Source organism: Rhinoderma darwinii, chromosome 5 (assembly GCF_050947455.1).
Source record: "Rhinoderma darwinii isolate aRhiDar2 chromosome 5, aRhiDar2.hap1, whole genome shotgun sequence".
NCBI classification, from domain to species: Eukaryota; Metazoa; Chordata; class Amphibia; order Anura; family Rhinodermatidae; genus Rhinoderma; species Rhinoderma darwinii.
In genome coordinates this window covers 201,617,757-201,643,107 of record NC_134691.1, presented here as the reverse complement: position 1 = coordinate 201,643,107, position 25,351 = coordinate 201,617,757, and the positions used below count along the sequence as shown (strand labels likewise).

Genomic DNA, 25,351 nt, shown 5'->3' with positions numbered 1-25,351 from the left:
GGAGGTCTCCTCCTTACTTTCTATTGTACCCAGATATAAATTGGGAAGCTGAAACCTGTGGATCTCATAAAGGAAACAGGTTTCTTTCAATAACTAAAGGTAATTACCTTTCCCAACTGGTGCAGTACCCAACTAGAGGGAGGTGCAGCTTGGGGGACACCAAGGAGATAGCGACCATAGTATAATAAACTTCCACTTGTCTTTCAATAGTATGTTTTGTCGAGGAGCCACTAAACACTAAACTTCAGGAAGGCTAAGTTTGATCAGCTTACAGATGTTCTTAACCTCATTGACTAGGGCAATGTCCTCAAAAATAAAGAGTACAGGTAGTTAATGGGATGTTTTTAAAAGCATTTTAAATTTTAATTTTGAGAGGTACATATCTTATGTGAATAAAAGGGTATGTGGATAAACCAATGTGGATAAATAAAAATGTAGAGGGGGCAATAAATAAGAAAAAAAGAAAGCATTTACACTACTAAAACAGGAAGGCAGTAAAGAAGCACAAAAAAACAGGGTCTGTTCCACAGGACTGACACATAGCAAATGTGGTGCCAATATCCAAAAAGGTTCAAAACGTGACCCGGGAAACTATAGGCTGTAACACCCATGGCCACGGGCCGTCAGGATTACTCACCGACGGCCGCAGCCATGGATCTGTGAGCGTTGGCCCACATCTCCTCCTCAGGAGACGCCAGCGCTCACTTCCACTTCATTCTGCTGTGTCCCGTAGGGTGCGCACGCACGTTTGTGCCCGGCCTTAAAGGGCTAGCGCAGGCACATGAAGTAAATATGTAATTAGCCTATACTCACCCTGAACTATAAGAAGGGCCCTGCCCCTTCCCTCATTGCCTGAGCATTGTTGTGTTTACCCGTGTTAGTCTTTGCAATAGGTCCCTTAGTGTTTTCCATTTCCCAGTGTTCCCGTACCTGTATCCCGTGCTAACTTGTTCCTGTGCCATAGAGAGTTGGAGTCGTGTTGTGCCATATACTACACCTTCTGTGTTACAACACGCCTGATGTCTGCCTGCTGCCAAGGTCCCATCCGAGCCTACCATCGCTACTGTCTGAATTACCACAGGTACCCTTATTCGAACTATAGACATTGACTTGGTATCCTGTTGGCCAGCTGCTATCCCGCTACGGAACAGTGGGTTCACATACCCACAGATCGTGACAATATGCTCAGGCCATGGACCCCTGCTGGTCAATCCATGACGACGTCACAAGTCATGTGGTCAGATATGCTAGACCTCCGGTCACGACAAGACCAACTCCTCCAGGCAGCGAACATCATTGCACATCAGCTGGATACACAAGCAGCAGCCTTCCCGGCACCTGCTCCTGTTATCTCTGCTGTTCCTCCTATTACACCTCCTGGCAGTGCTAACACTCGATTTTCTCTGCCACTACCTCATCGCTATGATGGAGATGCGAGGACCTGCAGAGGATTTCTGAACCAATGCCAGATTCAGTTCACATTCTATACAGAGGCCTTTTCTTCTGATGATGCAATGATCGCCTTTATAATCTCTCTCCTTACTGGAAAAGCCCTACCCATTTGGGAATGTCAGGGACCAGAGACCCGTGAGTTACAGCAGTTCGTACAGACTTTCCGCACTATATTTGAGGATGTAATATCCTGGCATTATCTAATTGCTTATTTTTGAAAACCAGACTTGAAACCACTAAAACTGTTACCAATTCATTACATCTCTGCTGTTCTACCAGATTCTGCCAAACTGAGGGGCATATTTTTTATTATATTCTATCCTCACTTACTCACATGCTCCAGTGAAGCCTACCTATTTCCTCAAATGGGAAGCTGACCTCACTTTGAACATATCAATGCAGGACTGCAAGACTCTATTCACTGGGTTAAAAAAAATCTCAAAAGGAGCTGGCCATTGCGAAACAGCTTACAAAATCCTTCTCCGGTGGTACAGAACTCCACAGATTTCAGAAATAAACCCATCCCACTCTAGTCTGTGTTGGAGAGGTTGTGGCATTTATGGAAACATGTATGGTCAAACTGCCAATTCATCTTAAACTTCTGGAAAGACACATTCGAATCTATCTCTACAGTAACAGGCAGCAAAATAGCACCCAGTCCTTCTCTAGCTGTTTTATTAGATTTTCAGACGTCCCTACCAGTGAGAATGATGGCATCAGGAGCTCCTTCCACTACCTCTCACCCAATGTCAATTTTTTATATTAAGGCTATGGACTCTATTTTATATGTATCAACGTGCATCATATTACTGCTTAACCTGGTTTATTGGCCTGATTAGATTGCCAAACTGTGGATATGCTTACAATAATTATTTCTGTAATACTGTATGTCTCTCTGTACTTAGTATCGCATATCTTGTTTCAAGTTCATATATTATGCATTTTTTTCTTATGACCAGGCAGCCATAAAAAATCTGTTGTAAAAAAATTAATAATTTAAAACGCCAAAATCGCTGTTTTGGGGTCAAACTTAGCTCTAAAAAAAAAGTAATAAAAAGTGGTCAAAAAGTTGTATGTACTAAAAAATGGTACAGATAAAAACGACAGCTCGTACCACAAAAAGTAAGCCCACACACTGCTCAATTGATGAAAGAATTAAAAGGTTATGGCTCTCAGAATGTGGCGACACAAAACAATTTTTTTTTTAACAAAAAGTTTTTTTTCTTTGAAAGTAGTAAAATATAAAAAACTATATATAAATTTGGTATCACCGTAATTGTATTGAGCCACAGAATAAAGTTAAGTTGTCGTTTTTACCGCACGGTGAAAGCCGTAAAAACAAAACTTAAAAAACGATCAAGGAATCACAGTTTTTTCCATTTACGGCCTGCAAAGATTTTTTTTCAGTTTCCCAGTATATTATATGGTACTTTAAATGCTACGAATAGAAACTGCCACTCCTCCCACAAAAAATAAGCCCCCACACCAGTCTATTGACGGAAAAATAAAAAAGTTATGGCTCTTGGAAGGCGGGGAGTGAAAAACTAAAATCAAAAATGGCTTCGTCCCGAAGGGGTTAAGGGAGTGTAAAGCCTGTGATGTCACAAATCAAGTCTTGAACATCAGACCAAAAGATTTGTAGCAGGGCACTGTGTCTGTATATATGGCACAGTTCCTCCAGTACTCACTCGACGACACCACATGGTAGATCTTTTGTAGGCATACAAGAGTCAAGTTCCAAGGGTACAGTATATTATATTTTCTTTTGTCGTAATAAATACTGATGTTGGGGAGGGAGGCAGCTGGGAGCATGTTGAGAAAGATATATACATCAGAAATCAGGCCTTCCTAGGTTGGGTCATGATATGCCAGGAGTTCAAAAGCTGTCTATTATTTTAGGGTGAAAACATATGATAAAGACAAAAAGGTGCTCATCTAAGGTAATATTGCTTCTTACAGTATTGCGCCGAGACTGGAATACTGCAACTTTTCAACTCTTTACTTCACTATTATTTTAGGGTGGATGAGATGGATTAGACAAGGTTGTCATGAAGAGCTGAAGGGAGAGACGTATACTCCTGCACACCAGTTATAAATTGGTTCTATTGAGTATGAGAAAGATAGGAAGGGGTTGATGTGAGTGATGAAAACCTATCTATATAAACCTTTCTATACGACCATGCCAAGGACATGGTACTTTGATATATTGGTTTGTTTATAGCAGTCAATGTAGGTGCAGTCTACTGGTAGTCATTTATTCTAAGTTATTTTCAGCAAACAAAAAAAAAAGGAAAGAAACACAGGTCTCAAAGAGTAAAGAGGTAATGTACATTTATTCTTTAAATAATGTGAATGTGTCAGAGCATAAAATACTGGTCATACGCCAGACTTGATTGTCTTGAAAGGTTTCTTTATTCAGGTACATTAAAGCTCCGTTCTTCAGAATTGTCCGAATGCTGCAGTCTATTAATAGTGATAACAATAGACTAGGACTGTTGATCATGGAATATACCAGTGGTGCTTCTCACTTTCACACTGCTGCGCTATGTCTCTATCTTTCATTAAAATTATTCTATAGAAAGAAGTGAGACATGTACATTGATCAGATGACAAAATAATTGCAACACTCCTGCTGGTCACAAGGTGAAACACATTGGTCCATAATGCATATCTGCTGTATGTACTGAGCAATCATGTGATACAGCAGGAGAATATATATATATATATATATATATATATATATATATACATACACGCATATATATTACGATTACGTTTGCATTTGAGAAATATTGTGTACACTGATCACAATGTGAAAAGATTTACAGCCATTACTAGTATTGATTTGTATGTTCTGTCAGAGCTGACTCATTGCTTAAGACAATTATTTGCAGAAAATGGCTATTTATGTGGGCACTGAGCATTAAAAAAAGGCTTGATCAATAGGAGCATGGTGCAGACATCACATACTGACATAACAGCATAATACTTTGCAACCGCAACAGTTTCATTCCTACACAGGTCGGAAGAGTAACATGTTGAGTGGGGAAACTCTTTAGCAGCGCTTTATGAAATAAATATTTTATGGCAGCCAAAACACCGATTATTCTTTATTCAGAAGAGGCTCCTGAGTCTGTGATGCAAACATGTCCAGCATGTACTGTCTTTTACAAGTCACCTCTGCAGACACTTACATTTCTCATGACTGGTGATCTGCCTGTGGTAAGTGGCTACCAGGATTTCAAGGCAGTAGTCAGAATTCCTGGAGGAAACAATAGAATACACAAAATGGGCACATCCCCTTTACTAGCTAGTCACAAATAAAACGTGTGCTTAAAACAGCACATTATGCCCTGATGGAGATAAAGCCTTGCTATATGCTGTGGATCGATATGAGTGTATGAGTTGTATATTGATATAGGTGATATGTGACCAATGGCTTTACCCAAAAGTTGCCCCTGGAAGAATTTTCTCATTGTTATAGCCTTGTTCACTAATGTTTAATGTGAATTTACTAGGACAGTTAAAACGTACAGCATATTCTAGATTGAGCTATTTCGATCACGTATGTGACACCAAGAGAAAATACGGACAGAAATTATGTCATCTGAAATAGCTCAACATTTAAAAATGGCTTAAATGGCAAAAAAAAACAAAAAACATTTCACACAGATAATGTACATGGTGCAGATTGTATTTACTGTCTTGTCTAAAATAAAGAATAATTATAAAACATATGTTCCAAAATATTTAGTCACACCAGCCACCTGAGCTAGAACCAATGCATGTTGGGGAGAGTGCAAATACACATTTACTGCTTTTCGTAATTGTACAACATAAGTCTTTTTTTTTTTTCTTCTTTTTTTTCTTTTTGTTTTTTTTTGTTCTGCATAATTCATCATCTTCTTTTAAGCAAGTTTATATTCATTCTCATAAGAATGATCATTCACCAACACATTGACATTCTACAAACTATTGCCGATTTAATAATTACTTCCAATGAAAAAAGCACATAGCAGAGTATGGTGGCTCTATCCAACTCCTTAGTCAAGCAGTAAACCTCGATGGACACAAAATTTCCTGAAGCTTTCAAGGAGATGAAGGCCCGATGTAAAGCTGAATCCATACAGATTAATCCATATTCACCAAAAGAAACTGTGAAAAGAAGAGAAAAATTTTCTTACAGTTTTATTGATGAATATGGGACTTCACAAATATTTCATCTTTTATAGTCAAGCTCACTTTTCCAAGAATTGTAAGATGTTTTCTCTATGAAGAACATTGAAATTTTACTCTGAGACATGGTTGGTGTAAATATGAATTAAAAAAATAGCTTTTCAAAAACTGAGGAAGTGAAAATATGCTTAAAATTGAAAAAAAGGAACGTTTTGTAAGAAGATGGGGAGTAGACAATATTGCAGAAGGGGAAGAAAGAACATCAATAAAAACACATACAAACATTTTATTACTTATTATTAGACAATAGTAGAGAGCTACTATCAACATTCACAGGTAGAGATGAGTAGATTGTTAAATTTACAATTCCCCTTCCATTGGGCAAATCATTTTACATGTTTGGGGCTCTTTTTTCCCCTAAAACATTTGCATTGCGCACATGTCGTTTTCTAGGATGGTAGTAAAGTAAAGAATATCACAGATGTCCATTTGGTCGGAACCAAATGATAATTGTTAACAATCATAAAATTTATTGCATTTTTACGATAATCGTTTTGACCATAGTCGTCTTAAATTAAAATGGGGGAATAAGATGTATCCTTATTTTTTACTAAAATGTATAATGTCCCTAAGCTACAAAGGAAATAGAAAAACAGGATGTTACGAAGAGGAGGGTAAAACCTATTGGCAAAATCTGTTATTGGCTTTCTGCCAATTGACCTGTTTTTAGATAGATAGTTTGTATAAACCAAAAATGCCTAAATGTCCCTCCTCACTACTTCATTGAGTCACATCAAGGCAATTTACAATGGGATTTTGAGCAGCATGTAGTGTTCATAGGGAATGCTGCCTGGTGTTTTCTAACATATATCTAATCAAAGTTATTAAACAATCTCAAAACATTTAAATGATCAATGTATGTACAATGTTGGATCTTTTTATCTTGTGCATCCGGATATGGACAAGATTATGTTTGGATGAAGTGAGCTGTAACCCACATGACCTGTCATACATATAACGAACAGAGAAGAACTCATTCATTTCAGCTAGAGGAAAGTGCATTTATTTTCTTGCCTGGTCTAGAAAAATGGAAACTGGAATTTGATTTGTTGCACTCTAGTTTTTTGTGCACTAAATTTCATAAATCAGCACAATGGTACCCTTGTAAATGGTTACTACTTTGCGGCATTGAGTGGAAATGCCTAAGGCGCTGACAAGAAATCTTCCTGAGAAAACACTTAATGAGGGATGCCATAGCTCAACAGCGTGGCAGATCAAGTTCCAATGCTGAATACTATTGAAGATGGCTTCTCTTTTTACAGGATATTTGTGTTTTAGTAGACCAGTAAGAGCTTATACATTGTTGTAATAAATGTATAACTCATACGTATCTAATGCAATGGTCATTCCGTAGTCATGTAAAAGGATTTTTTTTTATCTGATACAAACTCTAGAAGCATTAAATTTATAAAAAGAAAACAAGGTAAATGGTACCCAAAGTGAAACATGAGTGACAGTTCTATTTAGAAGACATACTGTCACCCATTTTGGGCAACTGTCTGAAAAAGGTATGGCCAATTGTAAGAAACAAGGGAAACTTTTTATTTTCGTGAAAAGAAATCAAAAGTGCCAACACGAATGCTCACTTCGATTGGTTTGATAACGTATTCAAGGCTCTTATAACAATAATTGTTTCGCTATGTACAGAGACTTTAAACCCCTCTGTGTTACATATGTTATGCACTTTGGTTAAGAAAAAACATGTTTTACAAATATATATTAAACAGTAAAACGCTGGGTAAAACCGACATTGAAAGGGCTACTGGTGAAAAGTAAACATAATTTTAGAAACCAGTGTCAAGCAGCTTCTACCAATGCAAATAAAATGATGGGATGAATTAAAAGAAGTATAAACGAACAAGACAAAAATAAACACTTTTGCCCTTTGCATAGATAATGGAATTTTTATCCAGGTTTGTATAAATATACAGTATCAAGGGACAGTACAGAGATCTACCTAATGATATTTTTATTCCTAGGCCTGTAACCATGACAGGGGAGCGTCTATGATATCTAGAAAAAAGAAGGTTTCTAGATCAACATAGGAGTTTCTTTACTGTAAGAGCAATAACACTATGGAGTCCGTGTATTCATGAGAACGCTTGCCTGCCCCTCTCACCAGTGACTGATGTATACATACCTGTATCTACATGTATACACTGCAGCCCACCAGTCAAGGCAGATAGGGGTGGGGGGAGTGCTCGCCTCATGTAAATAGTGGACTTAGAACTATGAGTATGCTATATTCTTTGTGAGGCTCTATTAGCCAAACTTCAAAATAATTATTTTGTGCAGTTTGGGCTAATAGTGCATCGGGCCGGTCTCCATACTATGCTATCCTTAAACAGGACAGCATAGTATGATTACAGATCCGCTTTAATTTGTTTAAAGAGTTCAAAAGGGGCCTTACTTAAAAAAAATTATATTACAAGTTATGGGTACTAGATTATTGAGATGGTTCATTTATTCAGGGGTTCATTCTGATTACTATATTTTGAGTCAAGAAGGATTTTTATCCCCTCTAATGTGTTGGTAACTACTTCTTAGAGTTTTGTGCCTTCTTCTGGATCAACACTGTAGGATTTTTCAACATTGCTTTGTTGTGAGAAAAAAGGCTTAAGCAATTTTAAAAAATACTTTATCACAATTTCTCATGGTTTTCAAGGTCTCTTATTAAAGTTGTCGAAATGGAACCTTTATTGTTTATTTCCAGCGGTCAAAAATCTTGTGTAGTCATGTGGTGATCACACATGTACACCGCTCATTACAAAACAGTTATAAACTATCTCTTGTAACTCACCATGTATCTGTGTGAGCACCACATGACCAGGACAGATTTTCATTCTCTAGAAATAAATTATGATTGTTTCCATTTACTGACAGAAAGCACAGATCTTGAAAACCATGAGCAATTGACACACAAAGTGTGTAAAATTGAATACGTTTTTATTACACTTGAATATGCTTTATTTTCTGATACTTCTTTCAATTAGTGGGCTCTAAGAGCTCCCATTATACAGCTGCCAGAACAAGAGTTTCTGATGCTATATCCTGTGGTCTGGCATCCAGCAGCAAGGTCATTTGGAACAAAATTATGAGGAGAGTCCAATTTGACAGATGACAAACAGGGCTCATATCTCAATGTTCCCTTCAAGTGTTCTTTTCAGCTATTAGTCAAGCACAGTATACAGTACCAGAAACTCCTGTTCGGGCAGCTGTATAGTAGAAGATCTAAAAACACACAAGGTTAACCATTAATTGCAAGGTCAGACTGGGAATAAAAGTCAGCCCTGTCTGACAAATGACAGCAGCCAAAACACGTATTTAGTCAGTACATAGAAATACACATATTCAGAAGAATAACAGAACGTCTTCCAGCATATGGTCTCTGGACCACTATGCTGCTCTAGACACTAGAATCGGTGCCCCTCTAGCCAAATAATACTTTTCCACCAATTAGCTGGTTACAGAGTGTGCTTTATATACAAATAGTTCTGCTACCAGGCAAAGAGGTTCACTACTACTACAGTTACTGGTAGATTGGAGTAGCGATGAGAGATTTCCTGGAGAGCCATGAAAGAGGTGATCATGGGCTAGCACCCTACTGTCATCAAATAAGCAGTTGGAAACCAATGAGCACATATACAGTTCCTGTACAGGGGTCTTCTGTTGTGTCTGCCCCTAAGAAAGCTAAAGTGATATCACAAGTGGGTTATGGTCAGGCAAGGTGCTGTGACATCACAAGTGGGTATCAGTCTGGTAATCTACTATGACAATACAAGTTGGGTTTCAGTCTGGTGAGCTGCTGTAACATCACAAGTGGGTTTTTGTCAGGTAATCTGCTGTGATATCTAAAGTGAGTTTCAGTCAAGTCTGCTACTGTGACATCACCAGGGTGTTTCAGTCAGGTGTTCTACTGTGACGTCACCAGGGTGTTTCAGTCAGGTGTGCTACTGTGACATCACCAGGGTGTTTCAGTCAGGTGTGCTACTGTGACATCACCAGATTGTTTCATTCAAGTGTGCTACTTTGACATCACCAGAGTGTTTCAATCAGGTGTGCTACTGTGACATCACCAGGGTGTTTCAGTCAGGTGTGCTACTGTGACATCACCAGGGTGTTTCAGTCAGGTGTGCTACTGTGACATCACCAGATTGTTTCATTCAAGTGTGCTACTTTGACATCACCAGAGTGTTTCAATCAGGTGTGCTACTGTGACATCACCAGGGTGTTTCAGTCAGGTGTGCTACTGTGACATCACCAGGGTGTTTCAGTCACGTGTGCTACTGTGACATCACCAGAGTGTTTCAGTCAGGTGTGCTACTGTGACATCACCAGGGTGTTTCAGTCAGGTGTGCTACTGTGACATCACCAGGGTGTTTCAGTCAAGTGTGCTACTGTGACATCACCAGAGTGTTTCAGTCAGGTGTGCTACTGTGACATGACCAGAGTGTTTCAGTCAGGTGTGCTACTGTGACATCACCAGGGTGTTTCGGTCAGGTAAGATACTGTAATATCACAAGTGAGTTCAGTCAGGTAATCTGCAATGACATCCCAACTGTGTTTTAGTCAGGTAACTCCTGTGATATCACAACTGTTTAAATCGGGTATGCTATTGTGATATCACAAGTGGGTTTTAGTCAGTATGAAAATGAAGGAGCCCATATACTATTCTTGCACTGGGACCCTCTGCTGTTGGTGTCTGCCTTGTTCCATTGTGTGACAGGACCTCTAGAATAAATTACTAGATTTACACACTCTTTACACTATTTGCATTATAAATATGCTAGCTTTAACAGATCGCTAATCTGTAACTTCTGCCCCTCTTGTCCTATATCTTCCAGTCTGGACACAGAAAATATTAATCTTAAGGGACAAGTTTCTAAATTTATCAGGTATTTATAGGTGTGAAAACTGAAGGTTTCAGTGGCTGTAGCAGCTTCAGAGAATTTGCAGATGGGTTTAGTAGACAGCTAAGGAGTCATGGCCGAGGATCTTTTATCCCTGGCAGATTTATGTTCTTTTTTCTCTACTTTGCGCCTATTTATTTGTTATTTGTACAAGAGACAGCTCTTCTACAGTTACTTAGAGCGACCCTTCTGGAAACTGACAGAATCAATAGATTGTCAGTTTGTGCCTGATTGACGGGGATTATATAGATGCTCTTATTGAGAACTACCTCTGCTTCATGGCAGGTGTACATTAAGTTCAAATGTTTGTATCGTGCCAGTGAAATGGTTAAAGCGTTTGTATTTATTTGTACTCTTAAAGTTCATTTGTGTTTAAGGAGTCCAATGTCAGACCGGAAATTAAAATTCATGTGATAGGAAAGCAGAAATGATAATTCCAGAGAAAACACTTTCCTCATGAGCACATACTACACTTTCTCTGTACAGTTCTGCCAGCATTTAGAACACCATTTTAGCACTTTTGCTGATATTTTAAACTATTACAACAATAAAAGAAAACACTGCTTGTGTGCCGCTAGCATTAAAATTATAAGTCATTTACAATTCCATAAAGTTTTCTTGCAGCAACTAAATCTGTAACACAAGTCATCTACAGTATGTCAAGCTGCATTAAAGGGGTTATGTCGGGACCAAAAATTATTAGCCGTGTACTCACTGCAGTATGCGTACAGTCGCTAATATACATTCCGGTCCCCCCATCGTGCCAATTCTGAGGTTTTCATAGATTTCTGCCGGGGGACCGGAAGTCTAGTTGCACAGACTTCATTGATGATGATACGACTCTTCGTTATCCGACCGGCCCCTCTGTACCCTATGTAATTGATGTACTACTGCTTATACATGGAGTACAGCGGGGCCGGTAACATGACAAAGAGTCATATCGTCATCAAAAAAGTCTGTGCAACTAGACTTCTGGGCAACCGGCAGCACCATAAAAATCTATGAAAATCTCAGAATCAGTGCGACGGGGACTGGAATGTATATTAGTGAGTGTACCCACATACTGCAGTGAGTACACTGATAATCATTTTTAGTCCCCACATAATCCCTTTAAATAACAATCAGAAGCAATTTCATTATTTCCTATTTGGATGATTTGTTCCTGTGGGTGGAGACTATAGCATGCTGAAATACTGGACGACACTTGTCAGATTGTCCTTTTACTCTACATTTATTCCTAGATAATGACATTTTACAGCCTGTGACATCACTGTTATAAATACTCCTACTATATACTCAAACATAAAATAAATCTTATCTTCAATTTTAGTCAGGAAAATTTTATTTAAAGATATATGAATATATATATATATAAAAAGGCAAAATAATTTAACTTACCATCAAATCTACAGTTAAATACAGTGATTCTGTAATGCGAAAAGCTCATGCCTTACATATATTCTAATTAAAGCATGAACTTAAAACATTGACCAAAAAAATCTTGGTGTATTAATATCTGAAATTACAACAGTGTTTACCTAATAAATACAATTGTGATATTAAGAAAAAGTTAGGGCACGTACATATCAGTGTTGGGCTTCTGTTCATGGGTTCTGTACGACCTTGCCGTCAGAGGAACTGATGAACAGAAAGCCGAATGGAAACTATAGCTTCTGTTTGCATTACAATTGATTTCAATGGTAATGCTTCCGTTGCAGTTGGTTTCCGTTTGTTTTCGTTCCGTAAAGTTGTTTCCATGAAAAAAATGGAAACTTTACGAGACGACAACAAATGAAATCCAACCACAACGGAAGCATTACCATTGAAATGAATTGTAATGCAAACAGAAGCTATAGTTTCAACGGACCGGTTGAACGGAAACCAAACACTGATGTGAACCGGCCCTTAGAAATTAAATGTTTTAGGAAACTAAAAGTATTAATAAAATAAAAACACATTCTGCAATTTCCCCTATAGTATCAAATATTATAACAGGCAAAAATCCCTCAGGCGCTTAAAGTCCAAAGAAATCATTGTCTTTCGAGGAAAAGTCCTGTCTTGAGGCTAACATGTTACGAACATGTTGAGATAAATTACAGAGCCCCCAGGCCAGTGACTTCTGAGGAAAGCCTATAATGTAGAAAGAAAATAGAAGGGGGAAAGAAAGCAAGAAAAATTCTTCTCACCATTAAAGAAAATAACACTCAATTACAACCAGCAAAGAAGAGCATATATATATATATATATATATATATATATATATATATATATATATATATAAATTCAGGCAACAATTTCTTACAACAGTTTTTACTTCAAAGTTAATAAACCATAAATACAATTATTCAGAACATTGCACAGCAGTTATTGAAAGCTGTCAATAGCTGGGGAGTTGTTATATTATATTCTGGCTTTTCATTTTATATATATATATATATATATATATATATATATATATAGACATATATATGTCTATATATATCTATATATATGTATACATATGTATGTCTATATATATCTATATATATATATATATATATATATATATATATATATATATATACACATATGTATGTCTATATATATATATATATATAAATATATAATCATATATATATATATATATATATATATACATACATACATAATGTGTGTGTACAAAACAGAAACACTTCAGTTAAGCGCAATTTGAAAAAGAGTGATTTTTAATAATGGTTACAATGTCATATTTGGTGCACTGGTGAGAACAAACCTACATTACACAGAAATAACACAGAATACAAATTGATACTGTAGCCGGCCCTGTACAGAAAGACAGATTTTCGTTCTTATGGGGTGGTTACATCACAGCCCCATTCGTAAACATGGTTGAAACACTAAATATCAGAAATATATATTGCATTTGTATGATATGGTAATTCTAGTTGCAACTGGTACAACTGAATACATTTCTGCCTTTAAAGCTAAGATAATCTGAGGAGTGCAAGTTGGTGAACATTGCAGGTGTATAGTGCCTGGCCTTGGAGGTTGTGAGGTTAACCATACTGTATGTCTAATTCAATGCTAAGCAACATAAAGAAAAAGAACAGGAAGGTGAATGAATATAAACATAAAACATGATTCAAACTAGTTCCAACAAAGCAAAGAAGAACATTATTAATAAAGGAAAAAAAGAATTTGACGTGGTGGCCCCCAACATTGCATGTTACAGAACATTCCATATAGCGGACTAGTAATTGAAGTGGTAAGATGGAAGTAAGGAGAGCGAGTCCTGGCATTCCTCAACCTAAAACCATGTAATGATGGCAGGACCTTAATATAGCAGAACATGTCAGCAGGCCTTAGTGGAGTAACACCCCCTCATCTTTAAGGTGGCAAGTTTAAAGGGAATCTCCAGTATCATTAGGTTGTGTACATATAACTTAGCACTAAAAGTACACTGACTTTATAATTTGCAATGCTGTAAAAATGTGGTCCAGATCTGAGGTCTCGGGGACCGTGGCTGAATTCATATGCATAAACATATGGCCATAAAGATGCCTATATAAACATTTTAAGTACTTTGAGCACTACATATGTACTTTTTTTTTTTTTTTACATATTTCAAGGTAAGTGATCGATGAGGACAATTCAAAATGGAGCTCCAGCTTTCATTAACTGACTACGTAACAAATTTATTTAATATCTGTGTATTATCTGCATGACCTTGAAAATGCCCTTTTACAGAGCAAAATCACTCGGTAATCTCCCGTTGCTACCTTAAAAACCATTAACAAGATGTTAAAAGGGTTGTCAAGGGTACCCCTCCTTAAAAGACACCCCCTCAATCAGCTGATCACTGGCTGCTGATATCCCTGGCCTTCAGTTGTAATTGCTAAGGGAATGTGACCACATATTTCCCCTGAATCGAAGTGTTGTATTACACATAGCCTGTTGAATGCATGAATAACCATATCATATATGATCGCAGTGGGAGTCACTCTTTTCATTGATCCTCCTCTCGGACTAAAATAGGGTACAGAGTCTGAATATTGCTACTTACTACTTGTTAGCCCAGCAGTTGTTTTATAGAGTAAGACTTGTAGATGTATATAACCAGTAAGGTTGGGCTGAGTTCACACGTTATGGTTGAATCACAGTTTTTGCTGTGATTTTGCAGCAAAGCCCCCAGTGTTTTTGCAGCAATTTTGCAAAAATTGTGGCAAAAAAAGGTAATACAACCTAAACATGTGAACACCGCAGTATTTAGGTCAATATCTTGCATCAGAATTTGGAAGCCAAAACTAGTGTAATGGAAGGATTTGTACCTCTTTTGTGTTTTCAACCCACTCCTGGTTTAGGCCTCCAAATATTGATGCAAAATACTGCCATGTGAATGTGGCCCTATGATGTGGTGCATGCTGGTGTACAGCTGAGAATGGGCTGCAGGTTTTATTGGCTCATTAAGACCTTCATATCCTCCATAGCTCAGTAAATTAATACCCAGTGGAAGTATTACTTATTTTTTATCAATTTAACTATTTGGAATTTGTTATAAAATGAGGATAGCACAAGCCATAATTTACTAAGAAAATAAACCATAATAAGATCCGTCAACAGCAGATAGTCTGTAGGTAGCAACTGGGGATTTTTTTTTTTTAGGCCCCATGCACACGGCTCTGCCATACAGAATTTGTTGAATGCTTTATCTACGGAGCAACACAAAACTTACTATACAACCAACGTTAATCAAAGTTGGAGCTTCATTTTAATAGGACCATAGAACCACTTTAAGAATGTAAAGCTAAACATTAAGCCAATAACTGATTACTTTTCAAATCAATTTTCAGAATGATTAAGAAAATGTCAGGATGATTATAAGACAGGGAAGCTGGGTGGGTGAAAGTAGCGCTAATATACAGGACACAACAACACAGCAATAATGCTAAATATTAAAAACACCTGTATACGCCTGTATATTACTGGACATGTAATTTTTAATCATAAAAATATAAAATACACTACTTTAGCGATAAACTTTTTATTGCCATTAAACATAACTTCCTGAGGGGCAAGTATCTCAGAGAGATTTTAGAAATATTCGGTCATGACTGAACAAAAATTTTTCCGCAATTAATTTTATTTCGTTTTTTTTTGGGGGGTATATTAATAAAAATCCTTATAGAATTTCAAATATATAACATTTTAAATTTTGTTTCTTTTTTTCTATAATGTCTTCTGCAACAGATAAAATGAATATAAACCCTACATCAAAATCTTGTGTTTTGTGTGTGTATTTCGATTTATTAGAAAATGCCATAACCTATAAAGATAAACTTCAGGTGGAATGTTAAATCAGATAATCCATGCTAATGTGCTAGCTTAGTAGAAGTGGTCAGGTATACAACCCACTGCCTTATGGATTCACACTTCTAACAGCTTCACCTTTTATAAATATTATTATAACATATATAACCATTTTGATCTAACCTTAACTGATCACTAAGGTCTCGTTCACATCTGCGGCGGTCTTTCCGTTGCTTCGCTCCGTCAGAGGAGCAGAATAACGAAAATACCGGAAGCACCGGTTCCGATGTACGACATACACCGTCGTCGCCTGATGGAACCCATTGACTTTATTGGGTTCCATCGGGTTTCCGTCAGGGTGTCCGTGGTTTTACCGGAAACAATAGCGCAGCATGCTACACTAATTGTTTCCAGTATTTTCGTCCGGATCTGTGACGGAAGATTCTAACGGAGCTCCCAGCGCAGATGTGAAAACTTGTGTAAATCCATGATATCACAACACAGGCTGTAAAAAAATCTCGGCATGGTTATTTATAACATATCCTTTGTAAAGTAAGTCAGTGCAAAATATTATATGCATAGGTGGCTAGCATTATTTGTCATGCTAATATACTATTATGTTACGTAAAATATATTAGAAACACTATTCTATAGAGCTCTTCTGTACCTGGCTACTGCATATTCCCTCACTTATAACACATATGTTGAGATGAGCAAACTATGTACTCTATTGTTACAGTATATCTATCATACGTTAATACTAGACAAAAAAAAAAATAGCTGAAAGAAATGTTGGTGGGGGATATATAATTTATTTTAAAAGCCAACACATATAATCTCATGGTATTATTATTATTATTATTATTATATACATAGTATCAATGTAAAATAATTTTAGTGTTAAAGAAAGGAAACTCATATCGGCATTCACCACTAGAGGACAGGCTAATACTGACATTGTATTGTGAGTGCATTTTAAGTCTTCCACAGTACATATGTGAAAATATATAAAATCTAGAAAAACACAGTTTCTTAGCTAATACAAATACATTAATTATTATAAAACAAAAGGATCACTGAAATGTAAAAACCTTCTTTACTGTCTACTTGAACTAATCTTTTATAACATTTGATCAGAGCTTAGGGCGATGAATGTAATGCTGAGTGTGATATTTAATTAACTGATGCAATTTTAGCTAATCGCTTTCAAGATTTTTTGTTGTGTTGTAGCTTGTGATAAATGTGCGCGTTTGTTCCGTTGAATATAAAAATAAAACCGTGCTAACTGGGCAGGTCTTAAAGGAGTTGTCCACTACCGGACAACTGATGACCTATCCAGTGGATAGGTCGTCAGTATATGTTTGGTGAGTGCCCGACACCCGGACCCTGCACCGATCAGCTTTTGTGGCTGCCTCTGTGCACCGGACGTCCATGCTGGAAGCAGTTGGCTCCGGTCACGGAATAGTGGCCGAGCTGCAGTACAATTCAAGTGAATAGGAGCAGACCTGCAGCACGGCCACTATGCTATGTGCGGAGCCAACTGCTTCCAGCTCTGTACACGGCATAATGTGCAATGCAATACGGTGCCCGCAGGCAGACGGAGCAGCTTATCATTGCGGGGTCCGGGTGTCGGCCATGCATCGATCATATACTGATGACCTATCTGGTGGATAGGTCATCAGTTGTCTGGTAGTGGAAAACCCCTTTAAGAAAACACTGCTCTGAATCTCCCAGGCTACATGGAGCAGCAGATTACTGCTATGCAATGCCTGGCATAAGTCCGTTAAGTAACTCTTTTCCTCTCGATAGAAGTCAAAGGAAAGTTTCACCACTTTGACAGTGGCAGTTTCTATTGTAGAGCAACTATAACTACGGCTCTTGGTCGCAGTCACATTCTAGTCAAAAAGAGTGACACAAGCGGTTCTGAAAATGCAACCATCAGGTAACAGTCACTGGACTATAAATGCTACACGTCTTTATAGATTTGTAGTCACCACGTAGCCTGGGCCAAATTCAGACTTGTGCTATACACATATGTGGTATACTGAAGACACGACCAATTAACATTATATTAAATGAACAACTTTGTTGGCCTGATTATTAGCTGCAAATGTTGTTGTTTTAATATAGACTATATTGTATACATTATTTATATGTTTTTTTATTTTGGAAAAAGTAATATGTAATGTAGAAATAATCACATTGGGCATCATTTATCTAAATTTTCTAATAGAAAAACAGGCATTGTTTCCCATAGTAACCAATCAGAGCTCAGCTTTTATTTCTTAAACTGCTGTAAAAACATTTAAGTTTCTCTGTGATTGGTTGCTATGGACAACAGGGCCAGCTTTTCTGTTACACTATTCTAAAAAATGAGGCCCCTAGTACTTTCCAATATTGAACTTTGTAAGGCAAACAAGCCAGGTTATTTATTCAATTCAATCCCCAACCCGCCCATTAATAAAAACATATACATAAAGAACTGAAGAGAGAAAGAAACATAACATCAACTTAAATAAATAAATAATAGATAAAACATATGCTGTTGGAACTAGTTACTATTTTGGGTTAATAGTTATGGAAAAAGGACAAAATTGAATCAGCAACAATAAACACTTTGCAATTCAACATAAAAAATGAAACAGAAAATAAGAATGCCATATTGTTGTCTTTAGAGTGATCTACCAGACAATCTTGGTAGAGCTTTGTTTTCATGCCTTCAATATGGAGCAAACTTCTGTCGGTCAGATTTCTTAACCCCACTCGTCGATGGAATTTTGGCAGTGTAAGCAGGTAAATTCCCAGTGACCCCCGCAGTGGCCGCTGCATTTAATGCCAGGAGTGGGACAGTTTTCATGCCAAGCAGACTGGAGACAGGAACAGCATAGTGGGTGGTCGGTAAAGTTGGTAGGGGGGGATGGGAATTAACCGCGGAGGCAGCAGCAGCTGCTGCCAACAGAGCCATAGAGGTGGGGGTGGAGGAAGGGATGGTAGACTGAGAGAGGTTCATGTTGAGGTCAACAGGGGTCGTGACGGAAGCAGTCTGGGTGCTCAGTTTAGCCATCTCTAAGCTGCAAACGAAGAGAGGAACAGGAACAAATAGGTTGGGATGGTCAAGCAAGGATAAATTTTGGGTAGAAAGGAATGGAATAGGAGGAGCAAACAAAGTGGGGTTGGGTTAGATTGGTCAACAATAGGAACAGACATATGGAAGGTGGGGAGAGAAAGAGAAAAAAGGGAAAATGAGGGTCAGAGGAGGAACATGTTATGTGTTAAAGAAGAGATATAACAAAAGGGTACTTCATGATTTGATGAGGAAAACATTACTAAGACTATAAAGAATGTCTTAACATAGGTGTGTGTCATGTCAATGGAAGAATGAAATCTCAGGAATGCAGAGAATGATAAAGATGATAAAGCAGAACTTAAAACAAAATGAAAACAGAATTCTGACTTCTCCACGGCACTGGTATGTTTGCCTTGTGAATTTGTGCATGTCCAATTGTTTTACTATTTGGTCTGTGATTAGATTATGCATTCAAAATACAAATTTTTATCTTTTTTATAGATTTTGTGTTCAAAATGACCTTATATTAACCATTATCAAGGTTAATACCTCCATCAATCACATAGAGCTAGCTGTCTGTCTATAGAAGCTAGCTAACACCATATCCTTATTACACACACATATATATATATTAGATCAGTGAATGTAAGAAAAAAAAAAAGAACGCCTTTGAATTAAATACATTTAAAAGTAAAATATAAGCAAATCACATACAGAGCAACCTTAAATAGGACCTGTCAGCTCTCCTGATGTGTCCGTTTTAGTAAATAATTGTATTCCCCATAAAATAACAATTCTAGAGAATCTTTTCTTTGCACTCCTCATCATGCCGTTCTTCTGTTATTCCTCCTAGAAATGTATTAATAAATTGACAACTAGGTGTTACCATTCCCCTTATCAAAGAAGCATGTCCGTCACAGTCTGAGACTAAGCACTGATTAAACAGTAACACCCAGTTGTCAATTTATTCATACATTTGTAGGAGGAATAACAGAGGAAAGGTATAATGCAGAGCTCTGAGATAAGATGCTCCAGAAATTAAAGGACATACAAGTATTTACTTAATCGGACATGTGAGGGGAGCCGACAGGTCCTTTTAACACAAGGATGCAAATTTTTAAAAGTTTTTAGTTCAGAAGGATGTATCACTTAAACGAATTCTGATCTAATGGTATATGAGTTGACAGTACTCTATGTTCCTTATAAACTGAATAACCTGGAAAAAAGTTCTAGTGATAACTGCATTTTGACGGATTATATCTCTTAATTGTAGGGTTTTTATATAGCAAGGCATATTAAAGGGGTTGTCTGTACTGCCCTGGCGATCAGCTAACCACAACAGGTCCAGTGATCAGCTGTTGTCATCAAGGAAAGTGGCACGTGGCCACTGATAAATGGGCGGCCATGTAATACATGGCTGCGTTGAGACTCTGAGCTCTTTGTAGCAGCTCTCTGCTCTAATTCATAGAGGGGGAACTTCAGCTATAACAGCCATATGACCTACTAAGGTATATGGACCAGGGTTTTCCTCATTTAAAGGTTGTGTACACCTATGTACTGGTAAATAATTCTAGCTTTGATTTTTATATCAGTCAATACCACAATCAGAGTAAAACAATATTGTGAGGACTTGAAATATATATTTTTTTTTTTATAGTATAGTTATATAAAATATTGCAAGTGAAATGTGAGGGAGTTGTCAATAGCATTTTAGCCTTTCCTAGACCAGGATCACACACACAGTTTTGATGTGGTTTTTGGTGCCATTTTTGGCTCAGTTCTTTTAGCCAAAGCCAGAAGTGGACCCAAAATTAAGTAAAGGTATAAAGAAAAGACTGATACATCTCTATTCTTTTGTGCCCGCTCCTGTTTTTGCTAAAAAACAAAACCTGAGCAAACAAACTGCACCAAAAACTGAATGGGTGTGTGTGTGTGTAACTGATCCTGAACTGATTTGAAGACTTTTTTTTTTTTACTAAAACAAATAATTAAAATATTTAAGTGTTTAATGAAACTTTGTAATTGCTTTTCATAAAAAAAAAAAAAAAAGTTAACTTTTTGAGATATAGCTTCTATATATCCTGGATACATAGATGCTGTATCTAGCGCCAAAACCCGAATCTGTCAGGTCAGCGGGTCTGATGACTTCGGTGACAGTGGGTCCTGCGTGTCTCTGAAAAGTAGGATACACCTGATGCCACAGTATGCCTATACTGTGGAATCTATCAGAAGCAAATCTCTGGAAATCCTAAGGACATATACCTCTGACATACACTGCGAACGCAGTGTGGATAGACATTAAGAGACAACATAATAAGAATAGGATTCAATAATAGCATTTAGGAGCAAAAAGTCAAAACTGATTATAAAGATGTTAGAGGTTGCATTTACTGCCTATATAGCAAATGATAACTAAAGGTAGAGCTTTATCAACATGAGGAATGCCCATCGAGTCAACTATGATAAAGTAGGTTACAGGAACACCCCTGTGTTACGCCTAGTGCAGGGTCTGAGAGGGCACTGCATGACACAGGGATGCAAAGAACACCAAAGAGAGAATCCCTGTGGCAGGCAACACCTCCTTAGGCCCCATGTACACGACCGTATTTTTATCCATCCGTAAATACGGATCCGTAGTCATCCGCAACATATCCGCATATACAAACGGTATCCGCAAATACGTTCCATAGTGCAGCCGTATATATACGGATCCGCAAAAGGAAGAATGAAACCACAAATGATGTGCAACATCTGCAAACCTGGCGTCGACTAGCAACGCTTCCGTAATTACGGATGGCTACTGGTGCACATTCGTAGCCGTCTGTATTTACGGAAGCGCCCATAGACTTCTATGGGGAGTCAGTGGCGTAATTACGGACAAGAACAGGACATTTTCTATATTTTACGGATCATTTCTATGGAACGGACACCCATCCGTAAAAATAAGGAAAGGTGTCTGTAGCCCATAGAAATTACCGGGTCCGTCATTACAGATGAAAAATACGGTCATGTGCGTGGGGCCTTAGGCCCTGCACTATGCATAGCACAGTGTAACAGTTTTGTACAGTCTCCCATTAAATATGTTTTTTTTCAGTAGGAAGAATAACCTTTTGAACAGTAACATGAAAATTAATTTGAAAGTTAAAAATAGTATATATTGTGTAGCACAACCATTTTATACTATTCATAACATGGTATACTTTTCTACTGTGAAATAAAGTCACGATAAGAGCACTAAACCTAAAGTCCGGACAGGCTTGCGTGGAAAGTAAACAGCAGCACAGGCCAGCTTCCTACCTAAACGTCCTATTTCAATGGGATATGGACTTCAGTGGATGAGGGCGGGGGGTGTTAAGTCTCTTTAATGTTACCAATTATAATGACGGGAGGAATCCAATATATAAGTATCACTTACATAGTCACAGTGGGCTATTAGTATATTAAAACTGTGACTATGCCCATGTCCAGTTTATTTTCACTGCATTATTTCGGGCCATAAGGGCATATTCACACGCAGCAGGTTTGTTGCTGAAACTTCTCCAACTGTCAGATTTATTTTAATGGGGCTTGCAGAAATCCATACATGCTGCAGAAACAACCCTATTTAGATGTTTGAAACTGATTTTCTGAAATTTCTGTAACAAATCTGCCATGTGTAAATATATTTTGAAGCTTAGGAAGCGGCACCTCCGTCAGCCCCTTATCTCTTCAGATACCTTTGTGTGCACTTCCAGCTTCAGTTTCTTATAAGGGGTGCTGCACTTTGTCTACATGGCTCGAAAGACATAAATATACATCAGCTGGCTCTTCCATAAAAAAATTACTTATTTAGAGATATTGGCTTGATCTACTCCCTAAACAGTCACCGGAAAAGTCTGTTCATCTAGAGGATTGATCAACCTGGGCCTGGTCAGTTAATGTGATCCTTATGAAAAACCCAACAACAATATCTAATAATTTTACCTTAACCCAATATAACATTAAAATAAGCAGAATAGAAGTCAGTTATCTTGCTAAACTAGACATGATTGCAGCTAGAGAAAGGTCTGTACAGTAAAATAGATTAGTGTATGATCAGTCCTGTCAAAACCACCCTCCCAAGCCATGCCTCACCCAACTGGAAGGCGCCTCACCGTTTGAGAAGCACTGAATTAAATTTTACCTATCATTTGGTGTTCTTAAACGAAATAGGTCTAAAATTCTATTGATATTCATTTCATAATAGGAGTTTTTTTAAATTGTTTTTTGTTTCTTTTATTGAATTTCCAAAATAACGAAGGAAGGGGGGGGGGGGGGGTGTGAGAAAGGGAGAGGTGATATGTATGGAGAAAGAACAAGCAAGCAAATAGTCATCCAGAATACATGAGTTTGGTTGCAGGTATTGCATTATACATGGTAACATAATAATGGAGACCGTAATATGTATAGAGAGGTTGATGTTGTCTGGAACAATATAAGCTTGCGGATGAAAAGTCCATCAATCGTGAGATTTAGAATCGTTTCAGTAGTCTTTAAAGAATGTGTATGATGAGTTATTGAATATCGGTTAGGCTCGGTTCTGTATTAGAAGCAAATCTGTATCTTGTGTTTTATTTTCGGCGGTAGAGGGTCTATTAAGCACTCCTATAGTGAGTGGCTTCTACCCAGTCCATCCTAAATATGTGGGATAGTTTTTGTAAGAATAATTGTAAAGATGGTAGTTTTGGAGAGAGCCATTCTTGTAAGAATGGCTTATTCTTGCCTTATTTTTGTGCTTTGAGTGCATGAATAAATTCTGGTATCTAGGTATCCGAAAATGACCAGGAGGACGTCAGTGGCATGTAGTTAACTAAGTATCTGAGGGCGAAAGATTCCACTCGTTTCCAAAAATGCTGTATGCAAGAGCATCTCCCGAAGCAGTGGTAGAGATATGCTTTTTATTATGGACATTTAGGGCAGGCGGGGGATGGGAATCTAGTCATATGGTAGTTTTGCACTGGTGAGATGTAGGCTCTGTGTGTTTTTTTATACAGTATGTTATCAAATTTTAGCCGCCTGTTGCCATCACAAGTGTGAAAATACTAAAAACTGATTTATACAGTTCTGAGAAAATACTCAATAATAAATCTATCTTCAGTAAACTCCTTGCAGGCAGACATAATGTTATCATTTAACTTCTGGCTGTGTGAAGGGAAGAAAGAGATTTTGGAGCTCTAATAGGAGAACAAAATTTTGATCCCCAGAAATAGACATTGTTATATTAATTAGCACAGAATGTTGGACCTATTAGGATAAAGAAAAAGAACAATAGATACATGTTTAAATAGTTGCTTCAACATAAGTAGATTCAAAGACTGTTGGTCTCTATCTAGTTGTGTAACTACAGCTGTAGCAGCCACAGCGGCTGCTATGGGGCCTGCAGCATGAGTGGCCTGTGCTGGCCGGGCCCCCACCATGCCCTGTGGCACCGCTAGTAGCCGCTTCGGCTGCTATAGTGGTAGCGACGCCACACTCAATAGTATCGGAGTCCTTAGGACGCAGATACTATTGAACAATATGGCAGAGCAGGGAGGTATCGCCCTGCTCTACCATTTACTAGGCTACAGGCCACATCACTATCAGGCGCAGGGACAGGTTCCCTGTCCAGGCCAGCGTGATGACATCACTGGATCACTCCGGCCTACAAAAAGATCCTGTCGGCGTTAATGCTTTGGAGCAGCTCTGTTCATAGCGGGAACGAGGCCTAGGTGAGTATGACTTTTTTTGTTTTATTTGTTTGGGGGCGCTATCTACAGGGAGAGCTGTATTGCGCTATCTAGAGGGGGGCTGTATGGTGCTATCTACAGGGGGCTGTTTTGTGCTATCTACAGGGGAGGGACTGTATGGCACTATCTAAAGAAGAGTGCTATCTAGAGGGGGGCTGTATGTCACTATACAGGGGGGCTTTATGGCACTATATGGGGAGGGCTGTATGGCACTGTCTACAGGGTGGGCTGTATGGCACTATCTACGGGAGGGCTGTATGACAGTATCTACCGGGGGAGGCCTGTATGGCACTAATTACAGGGGCAGCTGTATGGGACTATACAGGGTGGTATGTATGGCACTATAAAGGGAGAGCTGTATGGCACTATCTACAGGGGGCTGTATGGCACTATCTACAAGGGAGAGGTAGGGGCACTATCTACAAGGGGGGTGTGACTGTCTACATGGGGGGTTGTATGGCACAATTGAAAGGGGGTCTGTATGGCACAATTACGGGGGGGGGGGGGGGCACTATCTACAAGGGGGGGGGGGCTGTGTGTGGCACCCAGGGAAGGGGAGGCCCAGTCAAAACTTTGCCAGTCTTTCCTATTTACGCCCTGCCTCTATCTATACTAAGGCTACAAAAATTAGAACAGAGAGAACAAAAAGGCGCTAC

General features: G+C 38.2%; 1 protein-coding gene across 9 annotated transcripts in view; it reads right to left on the bottom strand.

Annotated features, from left to right (window-relative positions):
• Window positions 1–5,132: 5,132 nt before the first annotated feature.
• LOC142651776 (poly(rC)-binding protein 3-like) overlaps window positions 5,133–25,351 on the bottom strand; it is a 709,653-nt gene continuing 689,434 nt past the window's right edge. For 7 of the 9 annotated variants that reach the window (XM_075826852.1, XM_075826854.1, XM_075826851.1 and 4 more), the window contains one exon: window positions 16,741–18,955. In XM_075826852.1, the coding sequence (XP_075682967.1) occupies window positions 18,604–18,955 (352 nt within the window). In that variant the 3' untranslated portion in view covers window positions 16,741–18,603. Of the gene's footprint in view, window positions 5,608–12,420; window positions 12,729–16,740; window positions 18,956–25,351 lie in introns of those variants that run through there. The other 2 variants (XM_075826860.1, XM_075826859.1) reach the window with 2 other exon arrangements.